The sequence below is a fragment of the Sminthopsis crassicaudata genome, chromosome 4 (genome assembly GCF_048593235.1).
Source record: "Sminthopsis crassicaudata isolate SCR6 chromosome 4, ASM4859323v1, whole genome shotgun sequence".
Taxonomy (NCBI): domain Eukaryota; kingdom Metazoa; phylum Chordata; class Mammalia; order Dasyuromorphia; family Dasyuridae; genus Sminthopsis; species Sminthopsis crassicaudata.
The window spans coordinates 258,935,023-258,958,591 of record NC_133620.1 but is presented as its reverse complement, the minus strand read 5'-3'; the positions used below and the strand labels follow the sequence as shown (position 1 = coordinate 258,958,591).

Sequence of the window (23,569 nt, the reverse complement as noted above, 5' to 3'; positions counted from 1 at the left end):
AGTTTCTTTTTATCTAATTTTTTATTTTTCCCTTTAGAATGGTTTCTTTTCTGCTACCTACAAGTTTCCTCCAGCCTCAAAAACCTCTCAGTAGATCCCAATATACTTGCTAACTTCCATCATTTAACTCTCTTCCCTTTCTTAGTTATATTAATTTTCAAAATCATACATTTCATGTCTCCATGTCCTGTCCCCTCCCTTTTCTTGCTCCCTTTCTGTAATCTGGCTACTGACTTCTTGACTCAATTGAAACTGATCTTTCCAAAATTAGAAAAGATTTCTTAACCGTCAATTTTAATAGCTTCTTCTCAATCTTTATTATCCTTGAACTCTCTGTTAGTGTGATAGTTCTGACTAGCCTAAATACTCTCTCTTCTCTGACAGTGTTTTTTTGGTTCCACTACCTGACTATTCCCCTTAGTTCTCCTTGCTGATTCATCAGTTAGTAACAATAGACATACCGCCAACCCTGTCTTGGGTTTACTTCTATTTTCTCTTGACACACTCATTGATTGTACATAACATCTTCCTTGGTTTCAATCATAATCTATATAGATCAGTATATAAAGTCTTATTTTCTTGAATGAGCTCAAATCCTGTGTAATCAACTTCATACTCTATAGTCCAGAGACAACATGAACTCAACATGCCTACAACAGAACTTCTCTTCCCCTCAAAATTGAACTCATCAAATTTACTCATTTTTATTAGAACACCAGCATCCTTCTAGGATGTCCAGATTCATGACATTAGTATCATCTTTAACTCCTTATTCTCCTTTACTTCACATAAATCAGTTATAACATTTTGTCATTTCTACTTTTGAATTTATCCCTTCCTCTCCAGTCATATTGCCACCATCCTAGTCATCACTTCTTTCTTCTACTATTGCAAAAATCCTCCTGCCTGGTGTACTTAGTTCAAGCTTTTCCCCATTTTAATACATTGTCCACACAGTTGTCAAAGTGATTTTCCCAAACTTCACTTCATAAATGTGCTCTGAATTCATAAATTTTTGATTACATAGATATTTTTACATAGTATATGACATTTAGTTCCTAAGAATCACATTATCTGATATCTGGGACAATTGAGTCCAAATTCAGTTTTATAATATAGCTACATTTCTATAAAATCAAATCTTGGTATTTAAAATGCTAAATTAACAATACATTTGAAGAAGTATACAGAAACTATCAACTAAAAAGCATATACATCCCATATATGAACAAGTGTTTGTTGTTATTATTCACAGTGTCCAATTGAACTATCTTCAAAGATCCAGATTCAGTTCTTTAATTAATTATAATACACTTCTACCTCAGTGTTCCATGAATATTTCAAATTCAACCTATTCAAAACCAACCTTAATCTTTTCCTCCTAAAAATTTGTATCATTTTCTTTTGACTACACTATCGATGGCAAAATATAGCTTCTGCAGCATATTCACAGTCTTTCCATATGAAATATTGCATTCTCTTAGTTTTCCCCATTAAACTATCCTTACATATCCAAATTAGTTACCAAATGTTCCTCTGAAGTATCTCCTCCCCCACCCCCGCCAGAAGCAATTGGGGTTAAGTGACTTGCCCAGGGTCATGCAACTAGGAACTGTTAAGTGTCTTGACTTTAGGCTGGTGCTCTATTCACTTCACCACCTAGCTGCCCCATGAAATATGTTTTAAGTCCATATTCTCCTTTATATTCTAACTTGATGGTTACAATGGCTTCTTGCCCCTTTAAAATTTTCCCTTATAAAATCTTTTTTAAATATTGTTGTCAGACTAACTTTCATAATAAAAGTCTCTTTTCCACTTTAACATCTTCATTAATGTCTTATTGACTACTGATAAAAATTAAAAAATATCTCTGCCTAACATTCAAGTCTCAACAATCTGACATCACCCTCCTACTTTTCTAATCTTATCTCATATTCTTCCTTTCATATACTCTACAATCCATTCCAATTAGTCTATTCTCTCCCTCTCTGAATATTCTCTATATTTTTCTGTTCCCTATAACTTCTGTGCCACTGTTCACATTTTCCTCAATATTCTCCTTTTCCCTTCCCTACACCTCTTTGCTTGCTAACTTCCTATTAGTTCTTTACAATAATTCTAAATGGTACCTCCTCTATGTAATAGTAGAAAGAATGCTGGTCTCTTGTCAATTGGTTGTGGTTTAAATCTTGCATAGCTGTAAAATCTTTGTCAATTTTTTTAAAAGAAAGAAAAAACCTTCTCCTTGTGCCTTAGTTTCCTCTCATATAGAAGAGGGAATTTAGACCAATAAGGTCTCTTCCTTTTCTAGATCTAGGAGACTGAACCTATTCTGATGTTCCCTAATACTCAAGACGTCCTCAAAACAAATTATATCATTTTTTTCATCTTTCTGATGTGTTTTATCACATAATAATATATATTATAATTTATCTTCCACTATATTATAAAATTAAAAAAAAATTAAGAATAAAAGGAACAGGGGCAGTTAGGTGGCACAGTGGATAGAGCCCCAGCTCTGAAGTCAGGAGGACCAGAGTTCAAAACTTGTCTCAGACACTAAACAAACACTTCGTAGCTGTGTTACCCTGGGCAAGTCACTTAACCTCAATTGCTTCAGCAATAAATAAATAAACAAAATAAAAGGAACAGATCCCCATTTGAAAGAAGAAAAAGAAATATTTGATTTTAGTCATTGGAATGGAAAAGATTACACCTGGATAAAGCAATTGATCCTGTGGTTCCTGAAATTTAAAGCAAGGATGAATACACATTGGATCACATAATTTCCATTTTCTAATGTAGAAAAGGGGCATTTTTTTTTTTTTTTTTTTTTTTTTGGTAAACTATATCTGTGCCTTATTTTAAGTAAACTGGAAGTTAACTCATGTTAAGAACTGATTTTTGATTTTTTTTTTGGCTGACTTATCAATTGGCTAATAATAGATTTTTTCATATTAATGAAATATTTTCATTAAATTGAAATGTAGATTATAAGATCTTTGAAATAACTATTTTTCTGCATCTGTAATATCTAATTAAGTATCTGACACACACACACACACACACACACACACACACACACACACACAAGCATGGTTTCAAAACAGCAGATATAAGTATCTATCTTTACCCTAATCCACAACTTTGCTGAGGCATGATTGTGGTACATTAAGAGATGTACCACACTGGAGTCAGCTCACATTGAGTCATGAGAGCTCTGCTATATTTTCATTGTGAGCATTTACATGTTGGATATTGTCAATTACTAAAAATCAGAATTTTGATTATTGATTTATGACTTTAGACAGTAATGGCAAAAATGTTAATACAGATTAAAGTTAAAAGTATATCATGTACATTTATTTCTAGAGAGCCAGTTATTAAATATTTATCAGGATATACTACACATTTGCAAACTTTTTTCAAAGCATTGATTAATTTTGCTGTTTCCCCCCCTTTCTTTTCTTTCTTTTTTAAAAATATTATTTGCTATTTGTGATATTTCAAAAAAAAAAAAAAAAAAGGAAGAATAGGACTGCTGAGGAAAATTAAAATTATTTTGAAACAGGAAAAATTGATTTTCATAATCAAAAACTTCACACAAAATATTATCAGACTAGAATATACTAAACACTCAGGGAAAAAGAATTAAAAATCATAGATTGGTAGAAATATAAGCAAGTTATTTACCTTATTACCACCTCTTCCTGGTTCTCCTTTGTAACCTGGTAATCCACGTGCTCCCTAAATTAATTAGAAAATTAAACTTGGTTAGTTATTTGTTAAGGTTCTTTAAAAATAAGATTTTTAAATACTTAAAGTCCGATCACATACTTGAATTCCTGGTGATCCTGGAATACCTGGATTTCCTGAAATTCCTTGATATCCCTATTTTTAAAAAAGGAAAAGAATTGTAAATTTATTATATTCCAAAATACCATGTTCTATTTCAGGATAACTTGACATTTCCTGTCTATGTTCACATATTTCTTTATCTAAGACTGAAAACCCCTCCTCAACTCATTTCTTAAGAATAGCTGCTTCTTAAGCTGGGGAATTAAGGCATTAAATGCCTTTTTCCCCTGAGAGATTTCTTAGAATTTATTTTTTTCTCTTAAAATTTAAAATTTTAAGGTTCTGCAATATTTTGGCTACAACAGGTATCTAGAAATGTTGCAATTTAAAATGCAGGCTTCATGTTTACCATAATCATTAAAAAGAATGGTAAATATGTTTTGAAGTTAGCTAGTCTTCCAAATAAAAGCATCTAAAAATAACTTATCTAATAATAAAAATAAAATATCTAAAAATAATATCTTAGGAACACTTTAAAAGAAAAAAATCTATAATTACTTTATTTTTTTTTATTTTTTTAGCAAGATATTTAATTTATTTTACATGTAGAGAATAATAATGAAAGACAGCACTCAATTGGGAACAGGTGGTTGGAGTAGGTAGAGAATCCAGAACTGAAGAAAATTTAAAAGTTAAAAGAACAGAACCATTTTTGTTATAAGTTTTTATTTACAAGATATATGCAAGGGTAATTTTTCAGCACTGACCCTTGCAAAACCCTCTTTTTTCAACTTTTACCCTCCTTCCACTCACTCTCTCCATTAGATGGCAGGCAGACCCATACATATTAAATATGTTAAAATATATGTTAAATACAATATATGTATAAAATCCATACAGTTATTTTGCTGCACAAGAAAAATCGGACTTAGATATAAGGTAAAAATAACCTGAGAAGGAAATAAAAAAAAAAAAAAACAGAGGGAGTGGAAATACTATGTTGTGATTCATATTTATTTCCCATAGTTCTTTCACTAGGTTTAGCTGATTCTCTTCATTTTTGAATAAATGGAACTGATTTGGTTCATCTTGTTCTGGAAGAGAGCCATGTCCATCAGAATTGATCATCATATAATATTGCTGTTGAAGTATATAATGATCTCCTGGTTCTGCTCATTTCATTCCGCATCAGTGAAATCTCTGTAAGTCTCTCCAGGCCTTTCTGAAAACATCCTGGTGGTCATTTCTTACAATAATATTCCATAATATTCATATATCACAATTTATTCAGCCATTCTTCAATTGATGGGTATCCACTTAGTTTCTAGTTTCTAGCCACTACAAAGAGGGCTGCCACAAACATTCTTGCACATACAGGTCCCGTTCCCTTCTCTGGAATTCTCTAAGTATACCATCATATCATCTGCAAAGAATAATAATTTGGTTTCCTCATTACCTACTCTAATTCCTTTAATTCTTTTTCATCTCTTATTGCCAAAGCTAGCATTTCTAATACAATATTGAATAGTAATGGTGATAGTGGGAAACCTTATTTCATCCTAATTTTATTGGGAATGGTTCCAGTTTATCTCCATTACATATGATGCTTACTATTTTAAGGAAAAGCCCATTTATTCTCTCAAGTGTTTTTAATAGGAATGGATGTCAGATTTCTGCACCTATTGAGATAATCATATGGTTTTTGTTAATTTGGTTACTGATATGGTCAATTATATTAATAGTTTTCCTAATATTGAACCAGCCCTGCATTACTGGTACAAATTCTACTGGTCATGGTGTATTATCCAGGGGATGATTTTTGTTTAGCTCTGGTTTTTTCATCAGGAATAAATGGAAGTTAACTGTTTCATTGAATGTCCGTCTTCTTCCCTGGAAGAAAATGCTCAGCTTTGCTGGGTAGTTTATTCTTGGTTGCATTCCAAGTTCTTTTGCCTTATGGAATATCATATTCTAGGCCCTTCTATCCTTTAATGTGGAAGCTGCTATATCATGAGTGATCCTTATTGAGGCTCCTCAGTATTTGAATTTTGTTTTTGTTTTTGTTTTTTTTCTGGCTGATTATAATATTTTTTATTTAGTCTGATAATTCTGAAATTTAGCCACAATATTTCTTGGAGTTTTGATTTTGGGGTCTCTTTCAGAAGGTATTCAATGAATTCTTTCAATGCCTATTTTACCTTCTGATTCTATTACATCTGGTTAATTCTCTTTGATGATTTCCAGTAAAATAGTATCTAGGCTCTTTTTTTGCATTATAATTTTCAGGAAGTTCAATAATCCTCAGATTCTCTTTCCTAGATCTATTTTCCAGGTCTATTGTTTTTCTAAGTAGGTTTTTTTTTTCATTTTTTTGGTTTTGTTTGATTGATTGTTGATGTTTCAACAAATTGTTCATTTCTATTTGTTCAGTTATGATTTTTATTGAGTTATTTTCTTCATTAACTTTTTTTACTTCTTTTTGTATATGTCCAATTGAGTTTTTGAATGAGTTATTTTGCTCTATGGAATTTTTTTTTCCATTTCACTAAATTTTTTTTTTTAAGAGTTATTTTCTTTTTCCAATTCACAAATCCTACTTTCCTGGGAGTTCTTTATCTTTTCCAATTCACTACTTTTGTTTCTATGAGAGTTCTTTACCTTTTCCATTTCACATTTTAGGGAATTGTTTTATTTTTCAAATCCTTCTTTTAATGAGTTATAAACCTTTTCTGTATTCTCTTGAGTAGCTTCTCTTTCCTTTCCCCATTTTTCTTCTAGCACTCTTTTAAGATCTTTTATAATTTCTTCTAGGAGAGTTTTGTGTGATGGGGACCAGACAACATCCCTCTTTGGGGTTTTGCTTGGAGAGTTGGAAATCTGCTCTCTTTCTGTATAGAAGCTATCTATAGTTAAGAGTTTGCTTGGCTCTTTTACTCATTTTTTTTTTTAAAGCCTTTGGGGTCTTCCTTCAGGGCAAGAAGGTTCTCAGCTTCCTCTACAGACTGGGATAGAACAGTAGCTGTCCTGCTAATGGGCTGGGAAGAGTTGCCACTTGCTGTGGAAGTGTTGCTGCCCTGGGAAGAGCCCCCACTGTGCCAGAAGTACAACTGCCCTGGGAGGAGCCCTACTGTGTGGATCAGCACTGCTAAACTATAGAAGAATGACTGCCCTGGATAGAACCCAGCCTATGGACTATGGCTGAGCAGCTGCACTGTGATTGTGCTGAGTCACTTCCAGTGCTGGGTGGGTGTGGGCAGGTCCTGTTTAACTCTAGTATTTTGGAGTACGCTCTACCTTTGGTGTTTGTATAACTTCTCTGCTGATCTACTGCTTTGCAACCAAAGCAGAGCAGCCAATCTGTAGTAGAGTCCTCCCTGCAAATTCTGCCTGGCAGAGATCACACCAACCCCTAGTCCACTCAGTGTGGGTTAGCCTCTGTGTTCTGTCTCCCTGCCTGTGCTGGCCTCTTCTTGCCCATCAATCTTTTCTGGAAATCTTCCAAGTTATCTTCCGCTGGTAATATGCTGTACTCCCAATATTCATGGATTTTACCAGTAAAGCACTATTTCTAAGGTTGAATTAGGTAATTAGTAAATGAGAGTAAAAGGGAGCTCAGAATGAAGCATGTGTCTTCTCTGCCATCTTGGCTCACAGCTATAACTAGTTGTTATAAAGATTTTAGAAAATAGAATCAATGAAGTATATTTTATATCTAACTATTGATGAATATCAAATTTCATGCCCAGAATAAATTATATTGGTATTATTTAGATTGAGCCTATAAAGCAGTTTGTATTGTTTATAATGAGATGCAATATTTTAGATTGCTAATATTGAATAACTGTATAGATTTATATAGAACTGACTAAAGGCTTCCTGCTGATACATGCAATTCAGCTTCCCCAGACCCATTTACTAGGCGCCATTCCTAATTGGGCTTAATTTTTCCAGGTTCAATCTGACAGAGCAAAAAAAAAACTTTCTATTTCCAACATTGTATCCAAACTCTCCTCATTGAATTCTACTTTTTTGTTACCAATCCAGTAGCCTCTTCTCTGTTCAGAGTAATTCAGTAAAAAATATACTGGTTCAGGAATCAAGGTCGTATGTTCAAATCAAAAACGCCTTTGATGCTTACTCAATATATGATCTTTGGTAAATCACAATCTTCCTGGGACTCAGTTTCCTCACTGGTAAAATAAGTGAGTTGGACCAAATGACCTATGGGATCCCTCCTGGCTATGATTCTATGTTTGATACCATTTCTAGTACTTTTATTTGTGTGACTTTAGCAAAATCATTTAATCTCCTTGTGCCTCAGTTTACTCATCTGTAAAATTAGTGAATTGGATCAAATGACCTCTCTAGACCTATGATCCTAAGATTGTACAGTTTCTGATGTTTAATACCTGGGTAGCCCTGAGCAAATGATTTCATCTCATTTGGTTTCACTTTCTTCTTTTGTAACATGAAAGGATTGGATTAAATGGCCCCTGAGGTTCCTTGCAGATACAAATCAATGATCTTATTTTGTGTAAATTTTAACTGACTCTCTTAGCACTGATCTCATCCCCTTTCAATATATTTCCTAGCTTTAGTTTCAAGGCCATCCCAATTATGTAGTTCTTTCATTATAGCTCTCAGCATTCTCTTTAGGCTTTTTTATTGACCCTTTTCTCAATCCAGAAAGCATGATTGTTATGCAAGGGTAAATCTCAGGCATCCAACCCCCCATTATTCCCCCACCTGGGAATTTCATCAATTAGCATACTCCCAGCTTTTACCTTCACATGGATTACTCCAAAACCTACAGCACCAAAATGCAGCTCCTCACTAACATTGTCTCATCCATATCCACACAAATTCACAGAATAATAGCATCAACACAGGATGTTAAGGCCCTCTGATTCCAAAGCCACAAGTCATTCCTTTTTCAAGGATTTCTCAGTTCCATTTCTGTTTCCCAAAGCCCAAAACCTAGGCTAATTTCTAAAAATCTCACAGACTTAGTCTGTGAGAGTCAGACTGCCAAACCTCTTTGCCTGCAGATTCTCCTCCATATAATCCATCTTTTATACAGAGGCAGCTAGGTGGTGCAGTGGGTAAACTGCACCACCTAACTGCTTCTGGAGTCAGGAAGATCTGAGTTCAAATCCTGCCTCAGATACTTATTAGTTGGGCTACCTGGGTAAATCACTTAACCCTTGCCTCTCTCACTTTCATCATCTGTAATATGAGGATAATAATAGAACCTACTTTCCAGGGTTAATACAAGGATAAAACGACATCATTGTAAAGCACTCTGCAAACATATTATTATACCAAAGCAATATGAATCCTCTTTAAGAGGGAAGTTCTAATCATTTATTTTAAACAGCTTGCAAATGGCTTAAATGTATCAAATAAAATTTTTCTAATTGTGAATTTTTAAAGCCTTCTATTTGTTCACAGGAACAAGGAGGTGGTATTGTGGATATAACATCCAGCCTGGAATCAGGAAGACTCATCTTATAAATACAAATCTGGCCTCAGACAATAACTGTGACCCTGGCAAGTCACAACCCTGTTTATCTAAAGTTTCTTCACCTATAAAATAAGCTGACTAAGGAAATGGCAAATAACTCCAGTATCTTTGCCAAAAAAAACCAAATGGGCTCACAAAGAGTTAAACATGACTGAAGTAACTGAACAACAACTTGTTGATGCCCTTATTTCTGTATATCCTTAATTTAAAGGATTGCTGAATTTCGTAAAAACCTCTCCTACATAATATCTCATAAGTAGAAATTAACACTTTCCAAAAGACTTCTTTTAAGAAAAAACATACCATCTTAAGAAAGTAAAAGGCTGTTCCATTTTTTTAAATATTTTTGATTTTTAGGAGACTCTTCTAAATATTGAGCTACATTTTTGCAACTTTCAGAAATAATTCCTGGTTCTGTTTTCTGGAGCTAATAAGAACAAGTCCTATTTTGTGTTGTAGATAAGGCCATCAAATTCTTGAAGAAAAATAAGATAGCCTTACGAAGTGTTCTCTTCTTCATACAAAACTCCTTCATTTCCTCTTTTGGTTTTCATATACCAAAGCCATGATATTTATCTTTATTTAGTAATTTATGGAATTGTGTGATAGGAGCAGGCATGCCCAGTTCTTTGAGTACCTGCTGCGAAAGACCATGATGGCAATGGAAAGTAAGGCTTCACTGATGTTTTTTAAAAGTACAGAGAATGCAGGGGTAAACAATACAAAATACAGGGGCAAATAGAGGAAAAGGAGAAGAGTATACATACAAAGGCAGAGAACAAAGGGTTGTTGAAGGAAGGTTAAAAGCAGTGGAAAAGAGAATAAAAAATGGAAAAATCACAGGTAGTAACTCATGTAATCTACTAAGTAGAGTTTGTAGCACTTGGCAGGATGGACCCAGATAGAGATGCAAAAATATAGGGCAGGAAAGAACTAATAAGAAATCTCATCTTTATGGGGTTTTGGAAGGGGACAGACTAACTAACTGTGCTACCTTGGAATTAGTTCATTAAGATATCCAAATCATCTCAAAGGTACAAGTTAAACTTTCAAGTCAGAATGTCTACATCATCTCAAAATTAACAGCATCATTCAATATTCTGTTGGTCTTATTGTACATGGTTGGAAATCACCTGAGATTTACATATCATTACCAAATTTACATATTATAAAGGGCTAGAACTGAGCAAATGCACTTGGATAATGGAGCATGTGAGACTAATTGCCAATTGGACGGTTTTCTATTAACTTGTTTGAAAGTTGATCCTCCCCAGTTGTTCTGTGCTGACATGATTGGTGGAACAAAGAGGGGGGAAGTGATGTGTGTGGGGAGAGTAGGAGGAGGAAATTGAGGCTTTCTCTCACGGCAGAGAGAGGAAGGTGGTGTGGAGATTGCTAGATCTAATCCCCTGACCTTGACCACAAAAGACCAAGAATAAAGACTTTTGGTGATCCTGACTCTGGCTGATTTCTGGGAAGACAGAGTTCCAGCATTTGGCATCCAATGTTGGGCCAGACACCCTACCTTCACTGAAGTCCTCTGGGGACCAGGAGATTAGGTGAGTATTCTAATAGACAAATAAGGAACTTACTTTGTTAAGGGCTAACCCAGCAATCTTTTATAGTTGAAATGGGGCAGATGTTAGCTATAAACATTCCTTCGAGCTCAGCCGACCCAGCCCCAGCCCCTGCTCCAGCCTCACCCAGTAGTAGTGCTATAGAGAGTATAATTAAGATAATTGAGAAGAGTTTACTTATAACCTGGCTACAGATTGATAAACTCTTAGGCACATTAAAATGCACGTCCCCTTGGTTCTTAGAGGAATAAAAACTAAACATAGATAACTGGAAGCTAGTGGGACTTAAACTGAAAGAATTTTACACAAAAAATGGGTCTTGTTCAATTTCCGCAGAGGTATTTTATATTTATATATATATTTATATATATATAAAACATAGTTCAATTAGACTTAAACTATCGAGCAAGTTGTAGGAGAAGGAAAAGTTTAAAAAATGAACAGAGGAGGAAATGGGAGGGAAAAAAGATAGAAGATAAGCAATCTCAAAACCTTCCCAGAGGGCAAGGGGATTCAAATGAGGAATTAGGGTGTGATGACTCTGATTCCCTTGAAGAAGCTTCAACCCCACCTAGAAAGCAGATTATTGACCGGCCCACATCAACTCCACCTTCAGGGACGGAGGGAGGAGGAGTAGTGGGAGGGGTGGTGATATCATCAGCACCTCCCTCCAAGCAATCACCAATTCCTATAACTCCTATAACTAGATTACAAAAAGGGATTGTTGAAGCTACTAAAAAATGGAAAAGAAATAGATAATGATTTCAAAATTCAAATTTTTCCCATGATTCAACAGTATAATTCTGCAGGCCAAGAAAGTAGAAGATATACTCCTTTTAATATGGATATCCTTAAAGACCTGAAAATAGCTTGCACTCTCTAGGGGGTTACATCAGCTTATGTTAAGATGTTACTACAGAATTTGGCTTATGAAGTCTTAACCACTTGTGACTGGAAAGACATTGCAAGGGTGTGTTTAGAATCTGGACAAAACTTGTTGTGGCTTTCTCAATATAGTGAGCTCTGTAGGATTCAAGCCCAACAAAATAGTCAAAGTGGAGTTAATACTTCAATCACCTGTGACCTACTAACAGGTGTAGGTTCTTATGCAGACGCTTCAGTACAGATTAATTACTCCATAATAGCATTTGAGCAAATTGCTGCTGCTGCTATCAAAACATGGGCTTCTCTCCCCAGTAAAAACAAAAGGGTGAGATCTTCACAAAAATTGTACAAGGATCAAATGAACCTTTTGCTGATTTTGTGGCACATTTGCAGACAGCTGTCATATGGACTAATGGTGAAAATATAGTAACAGACATTTTGGTAAGGCAACTTGCTAAAGAAATGCCAAGGATTATAATAGGACTACATAGGAATGCTCCTTTAGAGGAGATCATAAGATGCTGTGCCACAGTGGGCACAAATACCTTTTATAGCCAGGCTATGGTGCAGACTTCCCAAGATCCCAATATGGAAAGACAGGGTCCCTTTTCGCAAGGGACTTCCAGAGAGACTCATCAATGCTTTCAATGCAATAAAGTAGGCCATCTGAAAGCTCAATGTTGGCATAGAGACAGAGTGAGAAAACAGGCTGGGAGAACAAGACCCAAAACCCCATGTTCAAAATGCAATAGAGGACTCCATTGGGCATCAGAATGTAGACTGATTCAGGGAACCGGGATGAGGGGCCCAGCTCCAGGGCCCCAGGCAAAAAACACTTGGGGCATGATGGCAACCGATGCCACACCCAGAGAGTGCCCACAAGTCCAATACCCAGACATGACCAATCAGCCAGAAAGCCATCTGATGGGAAAAAGGGATTACACAATCAGTCAGCCAGGAAACAACATGATGGAGAAAGGGATTACAATTAGGGAGGATAGAGTTGTATGCAGCTGGGACAACTGAGATACCCCCTGGAGAGGTGAAATCTGTTCCTCTCCAGCCTATGGATCCCTTGCCTCCAGGGAAAGTAGGCTTGACCATTTCACCTCCTGAGAGTACTTACAAAACAGTGTTCATTCATACACTGATGTGGGAAACTGGGGAATGTGTAGATAATATCCCAGTCACTAACACAGGGAGACCATGTGTGACTTATCAACCAGGGGAAATAGTAGCATCATGTTTATTGATACAGACCACTAATAAGCAATCTGGTGACAGTCACCCACTTTCTGAGTCCAAGAAGCAAAACCCAGAAATATACTGGAAAGCAGCTGTGACAGCTGACCGACCTATGCTCACCATCTATATAAATGGCATACCATTAGAAGGACTGGTGGACACAGGTGCAAATCACACAGTCATTAGAGGTGCCAACTGGCCCAGTCACTGGCCAAAGACTAAGGCAGACACCTACATGTCTGGGGTAGGAGAATCAATAGCAGCTGAAGTTAGTGCTACCCCTTTAAGATGGATATTTGAAGGTGAAACAGGAGTTTTTACTCCTTTTATAGTTGAAAAAATCCCCATCAATCTGTGGGGAAGAGACATTTTACAACAATCAGGGTTAAAAATGAGTACTTCGGTTTTTTAGGCAGGGCTGCTGTTGAAGGCCTGCCACCACTTTCACCTGTTCCTATCCAATGGAAAACTGATACACCAGTGTGGATAGAACAGTGGCCCTTAGGTAGCGATAAAATTCAGGCCTTATTAGACATAGTACAGGAACAACTTGACCAAGGACACTTACAACCTTCTTTAAGTCCTTGGAATTCCCCAGTATTTGTTGTAAAAAAGAAATCTGGAAAATGGAGGATGTTGACTGATTTAAGAAAGGTAAATGAACAGATGGAAACTATGGGAACTCTTCAACCTGGACTTCCATTTCCTACTCAGTTGCCTAGAGAATGGCCTCTGTGGGTTATAGACATTAAGGATTATTTCTATTCTATCCCTCTAGATAAGGAGGATATTGAAAAGATTTGCCTTTTCAGTGCCCAGCGTTAACTTAGCTGAGCCTTATAAAAGATATGAATGGAAAGTTTTGTCACAGGGAATAAAAAACAGACCTACTATGTGTCAAATGTATGTTGCTGCTGCTCTTACTCCAGTAAGAAAAGCATTTCCAAAAGTAATGTTATTACATTACATGGATGATATATTGGGATGTGGGAGGAACAAATGTTAGAAGCATGTTTACAAAAAACCATAGAAACACTAAGGAATTATAAATTGCACATAGCTTCATAAAAGATTCAAAGACATGCTCCTTTTCAATATTTAGGATATGAAGTATATCCTAAGGTGCTTACAGTACAGAAACTCTCCTTAAGAAGACAGAAGCTAAACACTTTAAATGACTTCCAGAAATTGATAGGAGATATCCAATGGATGAGTCCCATGCTAGGCTTGACTACCTGTCAATTGCAACCTTTATATGACATTTTAAGGGGAGACAGTGCTTTAAACTCACCACGCCAGCTTACAAAAAAAGCACAAGAGGCTTTGAGACAAGTTGAACTGGCTTTATCCAATGTGGTTGAAAGAGTCACTCAAAAACCCTTGGAAATATCAGTTTTTGCTACACAAGAGGCACCCAACAGCAGTCCTTCATCAAGGAGATAGTGTGATAGAGTGGGTGAACCTCCCAGCACAACCAGAACAAGGCCTTATTCCTTACCCAGTGTTTGTGGCTAGAATTTTATTCTAGTGAGCAGTGCAAATATCTGGGATAAGACCTGACAAGATATACACCTTTTATACTAATGCACAAGTTAATATGTTCTGTGAAACCATCCCAGAGTGGCAAATTTTATTAGCCATGGCTCCAAATTTTACACATAGGTCTCCATTAAAGATAACCAGACTGTTACATAATTGGTGATGGATTATTGAAGAAAAGGTTTCTAAAGTTCCTCTTAAAGGACCAACTATCTTTACAGATGCATCCAAACATAATATTTGCGCTGTATACTCTTGTGACTTAACTATAAAGAGAGTAATCAGAACTCCTTTTCAGTCCACTCAGAAGAATGAATTGTATGTAATCATTCTAGCTCTTGCTTATTATCTGGGAGACATAAATATATTATCAGATTCGGCCTATTTAGTAGGTGTGGTACAAAGAATTGCCACAGCCCAAATAAAATTTGTAGCCTCCAATATATATCAGCTCTTTAAGGAACTTCAAGAGCAAGTGAGAAAGCATCCAGGTAAGATTTATATCTTGCTTGTCCACTCCCATCATGGACTTCCAGGTCCTATTTTTGATGGAAATTCAAAGGCAGATAGCCTTCTAACCATGTTGGCCAATATTCCTTTATTTCAAGAAGCACAAGAATCTCATTCTAAATATCATCAGGCTGCTTGAGCTTTACGTTTACAATTTGGAATAGCAAGACAAGAAGCTAGGAGCATAGTAAAAGCCTGTACAGCTTGTCTTCCTTTCCACACTCCTACACTCCCTCCAGGGAAGAATCCTCGTGTTTTGAGACCCAATGAAATCTGGCAAATGGATGTGACCCATTATAAATCTTTTGGTCGTCTATCTTTTATCCACTTCATGGTAGACACCTTTTCAGGATTCACATTTGCAATGCCAGCAGCAAAAGAGACAGCCCGAGTGGTCACTGAATTCCTTATACAAGCATTTGCAATCATGGGTGTGCCACAAGCAATAAAAACAGGCAATGGACCTGCATATACATTTAAACATTTTGTACACTTTTGTGCACAGCATAAGATTTTACATACCACTGGCATACCATTTAATCCTCAAGGGCAGGCAATAATAGAGAGAAGAAACAGAGATATTAAGACACTCCTCCAAAAACAAAAGAAAGGGGGAGCCACGGGTAACTCTAGAGAACTTCTAAATTTAGTTCTCTATACCATTAATTTTTTTTTTTTTTTTTTTTTTTTTTGACAAAGATGCACTGACTTCGTCAGACAGGTTTTACAACCCACTGAAAGGACAGTGTCCAGTGCGAGCAGCTCCACTGTCTTTAGATAATCACCAGGTGATGTGGAGAGACCCAGAAAGTGGTGAATGGAAGGGACCAGATAGGTTAACTGCTTGGGGAAAAGGGTTTGCTTGTATCTCCACAAATGGAGAAGGAATCAGATGGGTGCCAACGAGCTGTATTTGCCTTGTCCATTGGTGAGAGAAGGAGCAGACACTTGAAATGAAGGAGAAGACCCAAGAAACATCGGGTGGTTCTGTTGCTGAGTGTGTCCACCATTGAAAGATCCTGGCAGTTATGGTGTTTGACTCATGAACATCAAAAATTGTTGGACTTGAAAACCCTCACTAATCATTGGATTCTCTGAGACATGATAAGACTATTGTAGGATTTGAAAGCCCTCAGGAATCATTGGATTCTCTGAGACATCATAAGACTATTGTAGGACTGAAAGTCCTCAGGAATCATTGGATTCTCTGAGACATCATAAGACTGTTGCAGGACTTCAAAACCTGTAGGGATCATTGGATTCCCTAACATATAAAAAGACTGTTGCGGGACTTCAAAAATCTGTAGGGATCATTGGATTCCCTAACACATGAAGCAATGGACAATAGATTGGTTTTGGACCATCTCTTCGTTGTTGAAGAAGGCGTATGTGTGACTGCTGTTTATATACCCTCCTTCTAGGACTTCTGGAAATCTTTTACAAAACTGTGTTGATTTATATTGTTTGTTATATCACCACTTATATGTACAATTCATGTTTATTATACCACATTGAGCCTGCACTGACTGTGGGGACAGTCATCACTAATAGCCTCTGCGTTATTGCTATGTGCTTGTGTAATAACTCCCATGCTGATGGGTTTGTGCATACTTGTCTCTAATAAGACCCTTCAACCCAGAAACCCATTAGCAATCCCCACTTCCCTTTGGTGCTTTTTATCTCCCTTCCTGAGATGTCAGGGAGGGCGTGATTATCTCCTTTTTAGTGCTTTCATCTCCCCTCCTGAGAAGTCAGGGGGGGACATGATCACCTCCTTTTTGGGGTTCTCACCTCCCTAAAAAGTCAGGGATGGCATGACCACCTGTGTTCTAAAACAAAAGAAAGCAGGAGATGTAAAGGGCTAGAACTGAGCAAATGCACTTGGATAATGGAGCATGTGAGACTAATTGCCAATTGGACAGTTTTCTATTAACTTGTTTGAAAGTTGCCCCTCCCCAGCTGTTCTGTACTGACTTGATTGGTGGGACAAAGAGGGGGAAGTGACGTGTGTGGGGAGAGTAGGAGGAAGAAATCGAGGCTTTCTCTCGTGGCAGAGAGAGGAAGGTGGTGTGGAGATTGCTAGATCTAATCCCCTGACCTTGACCACAAAAGACCAAGAATAAAGACTTTTGGTGATCCTGACTCTGGCTGATTTCTGGGAAGACAGAGTTCCAGCAACATATCATTTACATATCCCTACATATTATTACCAAGAGATCCTGACAATAAAGCCTAGTTGGTTTCCCTTGATTTAGCACATATTTTCATGACAAGAATTTTGGAAACTATGGTCCTTTGATCTTTGGGGTGTTCTTTAGGTGATTTCTCGGTTCTTCTTTGCAATCTTACTTTCTTCTGCTGTTACTTTATACTCACTACTTATAAATGTACTTACTATTTGGACTAGAAGAGGGTACTTGATCAGGAGATCCAGAACAATATACAATTTTAAGACATACCTGATCTTCATTGTTCTACTTCATTTTTGGGCAATTACTCAATCTAGTCTACCTTCTGTCAGGTCTTGAGAAATATATTAAGGATCGGATGTTGGCTCATTTAGAACCATAAAGAGTTGATCCATGGGTAATTCCAGTTTTCAAAAATTACTTATCTGCCACCTATCCATGTATAATTTGCTTGTGGTTGCTAACTTGCTATTCTTATTTTAATATTGACTTTTGGACAGTGTTTTCCTGACAGACATTTCAGTCTCCCTAACTTGTTTTTTACTTCTGTCAAGGACTTTCTCCTATCTCCCCTACTAGCTTTATCCAAAATATACTTAGAGCAGGATTTGCACCTAGATGATACAGTGAATAATAGACCATCAGGTCTGAAGGCAGGAAGCTATCTTCATGAGTTCAAATCTGGCCTCAGACACTTATAAATTTATGTGGCTTTGGGCCCTGTTTGCCTTGGTTCCTCAACTATAAAATGAACTTGAGAAGGAAATGAAAAATCACTTCATTATCTTTGCCAAGAAAATTCAAAATGGGATCCCAAAGAGTTAGATAAGACCAAAATGATTGAACAACAGTTGCAATAATTTTAAAAATCCATACAAAGTAATCCAACATTTTATCTGCAGCATTACAGTCAGCAATAATAGATTTTTTTTAAAACCTATGCAAAGTTAAACTAAGAAAAACATCACACCTCTAACAACACAATTGGGTACAAACAATAGTTCAATCATTTTTCCCACTCTTGTTCCATTTTTCATGGATCCCATTTGGAATTTTCTTAGCAAAGATTTTGGAATTATTTGCAAATTTCCTTCTCTAGATCATTTTACAAATGAAAAGAACTGAGGTGAACAGGGTTGTGACTTGCCTAGAATCACATAATTTGTAAATGTCAGGAAGATTGTTTTTTTTCTGACTCTAGACTCAGGATTCCATCCACTGCACCACCTAGCTGTCCTAAATGAAATGTTTGGTAGTCCTAGCTATGCTATTAATTGACTTTCTGATGTTGATTAAGTCACTCAACCCCTGAAATACTCAGCTTCCTCATCTATAAAATTTGGAAGGTGCATTAGATCATGGGATCATAAATTTAGAATTGAAAGGCAGTTTAAAGACTTTCAAGTCCAACCCCTTCATTTTACCTGAGGTCCTGAGCCTGAGAGAAGTAAAATGACTTGCTTAGAGTCACCCAGCTAGAAAGTGTCTGAAGTAGAATTCTGCTTCAGATATTTCTCACTACATTCTCAACAATCTAATTTTCTTTCTAACACTACCATTCTATATAATTTGCTAAATATAAACTAAATAAAAATCTTTTTTATGTGCAAAAACTGTCATAAGAAATGGGAATACAGAGAAACTCACAAGAGACTTTAAAAGAAGGATGGTATGCTTTGAGGGAAACTTGGGGGATAATCCACAACTCAACATTTTAAATACAAATATAAAAATTATTTTAGATATGACTGGGGAGCATAAAATATTAAAACAAAAGAAAAACAAGTTCTTATTGAGTTAAAAGGCAATTGACTCTCCTATAAACTTTGTCAGGAGTATCTCCTTTGGATCCTTCAAAATTGTTGATTTTGTTGTTATTCAAACTTCATTCTGGAAGAGGAGCAAAGAAACCATGAAAGTGATGTCTTGACTTTTGTGTGAATTAGATTTAAGTAAGGCAGAATTGCACCTGGTAATAAGTCTTAATCTTTCCTCCAGTCATGGAAGTCCTGTTGCAAGAAATACATCAAGATGGATAAGGATGCAATGAATAAGCTTGGTCTTTCTAAACTAAGATCTTTTCAAGGCTTCAGTTTGAGGCAATATCCTTTAAATGATTAAAGGTTAGGTAAAAATTGGGACAAGAGATGGCCTAATTAACTATCACAAAAATAGCAATCTGAGAGGGAAAGACCCTCATTGTTTCTGGCCATGACACTAATATATTTGAGCCATGGGGCAACAGGCTAGCAACTATAATCAGTATCTCGCTCTGGATGTCTAGTTTGTTTTATGTTTTCTCTTGGCTGTAAAACTTACCCTGGCTTGCTGAAGTATAACTTTGAGCTGCCTAACTTTTTGGGTAAAATGAACATGGGGAAAATGGTTTTGATGGGTTTCTATCATAAAGTTGATAAATGTTTTGTTTATATCTATATTATAGCATTTATAATACTATTATAACTTTTAAGATATTCAGTTTTCATTATTAATTTTTCCCTCTAAAACTGAACCTTCTTCTTATCCTATTATTGGTGAGGGTACCATTATCTTCCCAGTAACATAGGATTACAATCCAGGTGTTTTCCTTTATTACTCAGTTTTTCACCTCTTCTCCCAGCCCACCCCATACAGATTCAATTTGTTGCCAAGATGTTATTTTATCACATCTCTTGAACATGCCTCTTTCTCTCCTGTGACACTGCTTCACTGGTATAGCCCCTCATCATCTCACATTTAGAGTTTTACAATAGCTTGCTTGACACTTAGACTACTGCAATAGCTTGCTTGGGTAATGTATCATGTCTCTTCCTACTCCAATTCATCTTTCACTGAGCTGTCAACATGATCTTACTAGTACAAGTCTGACTCATTTCATGCCCCTATTCAACAAATTACAGTGGTTGATCACCTCCAGAATCAAATATAAACTCCTCTGTTTGGCATTCAAAACCTTTTACAATCTGCCACCCTCAAAGGTACCTTATATCACCTCTATATTCTTTTCCCTCTCCACACCCCATTCTCTGGGATTGAATGAGATTGATTTTTCTTGCTATTTCTAGAAGAAGCCCCTTCATTTTCTGACTTTGGGAATATTCATTAGCTATTCTTCCATGTATGGTGTGCTCTCCTTAATAATTTTCTTTAGCTGATTTCCTTCAACTACCAGCTAAAATTCCACTTTTACAAGAAGCCTTTCCTGATTCTTCCCCATTATAGTATCTCTTTTCGTATTGATTATTTTCAATTTTTCCAGGATATAGCTTATCTGTATACAGTTGTTTGCTTGCTTGTTCTTTCCTCCTCCATTAGACTGTGAGTTAGTATTGTCTTTTGTACTTTTGTTTTTGCTTTTAATATATCTCTAGAACTTAACACAGAATCTGGCAAATAATAGGTGCTTCCTAAATATTTATTGACTAACATTTATATAGCATTTTAAAATCTGCAAAGCACTTTACATATATTAATTATCTCATCTGATCTTCACAACCCTGTGAAGTTAGCAATTTTATTACTCTTATTTTCAGAATTAGAAATAAGGTCTAGAGAGATTCAATGACTTATTCAGGGTCCCATAGCAACCTATTAAGTGTCTGAGGTGAGAACTGAACTAAAATTAAATTGACACTGAGTTGAGAATGCTTTTCATTCTAACACTTAGCTACTGTTTCTTACATGAAAATCACAAAAGCTTATAGTTGAGTGTGTTCTTAAAAACTTTATAGAATAAAAATGGCAACAACCATTCATTTTATGAGTTAGAGAAAACATTAACATTGATAGCAATTAAAAATTTAAAAAAATTTAAAAAGCCCAAGCAGGGGGCCCAGGACGAATAACCAAGAAAAACAATCAAGAGAGACAAAATTGGACTTTAATATAAAAGTGGAAATGGCTTCTAGTAAGAAGATCAGTTCTACGCAACAACTTAAAATGAAAAGTGACACTAAACTATGCACTAAAACTAACAAAATAAGAAAATGCCTTTGTATAACTAAATGTTATTGCTCTGATGTTATAATCTAACTAATGGCAATGCCTCCTTTCAGCTGAACTATATTTCAAATACATTCATGTACTGAAGAGTGGTATTGTGCCATTTTAACTTTTGTATGAACTTTGATTCATTAGAGCTGTTGAACATGAATTTTTCCATTTTTGTCAATATTAGTGGTTCAGAATCTCCACTCCCTATCCCAATTTCTGAGAAATTTCTGTAAAGTCTTTTCCATGTTCACAGAAAATCCCTTTGTCAATGACTCACTTTCAGGAAAAAACTTCTCACTGCCAAATTGTAGGGTTGCAAAAAATACAGAATCAATTTAATTTTCCTTCATGATTCATTATGTTACACTCCTCCAGAGAATATGTATAGTACTGAAATGGAAACCAAAGAAGAATAAATCTTCAAAAGTGCAAGAATTAACAATTACTTGTAAAAGTCATTCTATTCATATTCTAGATATAGCTTATAAATTTTTTTTCTAAATTCTTGATTACTTGAAAATGTGGGAGAAATTCTTATTATTTTAAATATTATTTACTGAGAAGTACAAACAAATCACAATATCAAAGCATAATTCTTGAAAATTTCACTTTTCTTGTTTAATGTGTTCTTGTGAAAAAGATAATCACCTGAACTTCTAAAATGGAAGAATAATATTGAATTTTCTTTATTATGTAATGATATCTGCATTGAATAGCAACTCTCATTGTCATATCAGCCTTTCGTAATATCCATATTTGATAAGCAACAAATTATATAGATCTGGTGGTAACATAAATTCCAGGTTAGGTTCACATTTAAAAATTATATGTTTCTTAGTTCTATAGAGCAGTATAGTATCAGCAACAGAATGAATAAGTATTCAATATTTATTGGATATTCAGTAATTATCTGGATGTGATATAATAAATCAAAATAAAAAACATTTAAGTCCTTTTATTCTCTCTTATTCAAGGTTGGCAACAAGGTAGCACAAAGGGGATTAGCTTGTGCTAAAAAACATTAACTTGGTTGTTGATACTCATAATATGAGCTATTAAAACCCATTCTATAAGCAAATTTGCTTCTTAGGGAATTGAATCACATCAATGTTGTCATCAAGTGAATTTTTATAAACAAGTCCAGAAAAAATAGGATGTTAGTTACATGTAAAGAGTTCATGTACTCTACTTGGAATGGCAAAAAAAAAAAAAAAAAAAAAAAAAAAAAAAGAAAAATAGTGACAAAATTGGTTTTATTATATAACCAAAGGCAAAAAGAAATATAATTTCATGACATATCTGGCCAATTCTTAATATAGTGCACATGATCAACATTTGCACAAAGACCACAATCAACATATCTACAACTGATAACAAATGTTAGCTAGAAAGGATAAAAGGTTGGAGAAATTCAAATAATTATTCAGTGATATCTTTCAAAGCAAATTAACATATATTAAGGTGACTTAAATTAATAAAATATATGTTAATTAAGGTGACTTAAATTCAAAAAGGGGAATGAGTGACAGTGACAAAGAATTGAAGAACATGGGTCAGAAATAAGGAATGAGAGAAAGCAAAAATGTACAGACTTCATTACTGATTCATTACTGATATGGAAGTCATTACCTTGAATAAGTTGCCTTTGTACAGTCAAACTACAAGCTTGTTAGAGAAAAGTCAGTACAAAGGCTAAAATTAAAATTAGAAAAATGATACAGTATACAAATGAAACAATAACTACTACCCATTTAAACAAGTTATTGATAATGAAACATGGATAATGAATAGAAAAAATTGGTATAAACATCAATTATCATAACTTTATACAGATGTTTAACTGATATAAATAGTGTTATAACAAGGTGGCTAAAAGAACCTTAATCAGTTGATTTACTTGCCAACTTGAAAGAGATAATAGAAAAAAAAAAAAAAAAAGTAAATTTCAAATATAAATTCATTTGTAAAATCTTAGGAAGAAAGATAATGAAAAGATTGTGAGCACCATCTATTCATAAAATAGTAGAAGGGATGAGTAAAAATAATTTAAAGAAATTTTATTAAAAGACCCAACTGATCAAAGTCATATTAAGGACATTTAAGGATAAAAACCAAAAAAAAAAAAAAAAAAAGTAAAGAGAAAATGGGAAGGGGGGAAGTCTAAAAACAATTTTATAATAGTTTTCCCATTGTCTAGGACAGTAGAATGACCACACCTAAACACTAACATCATAGTCCTGGTTGTGATTATAAAGGAAGTAAAAATGATTCAAAGGAGTACAAAGGCAACAACGTTTTCAGATTAGACC

General features: G+C 35.3%; 1 protein-coding gene across 1 annotated transcript in view; it reads right to left on the bottom strand.

The window, feature by feature from the left end:
- Positions 1 to 23,569, bottom strand: part of COL21A1 (collagen type XXI alpha 1 chain) — a 246,431-nt gene that overhangs the window by 101,044 nt on the left and 121,818 nt on the right. Inside the window, 2 exon segments of the mRNA XM_074310626.1 lie at positions 3,694 to 3,747; positions 3,838 to 3,891. Of these exon segments, the coding sequence (XP_074166727.1) occupies positions 3,694 to 3,747; positions 3,838 to 3,891 (108 nt within the window).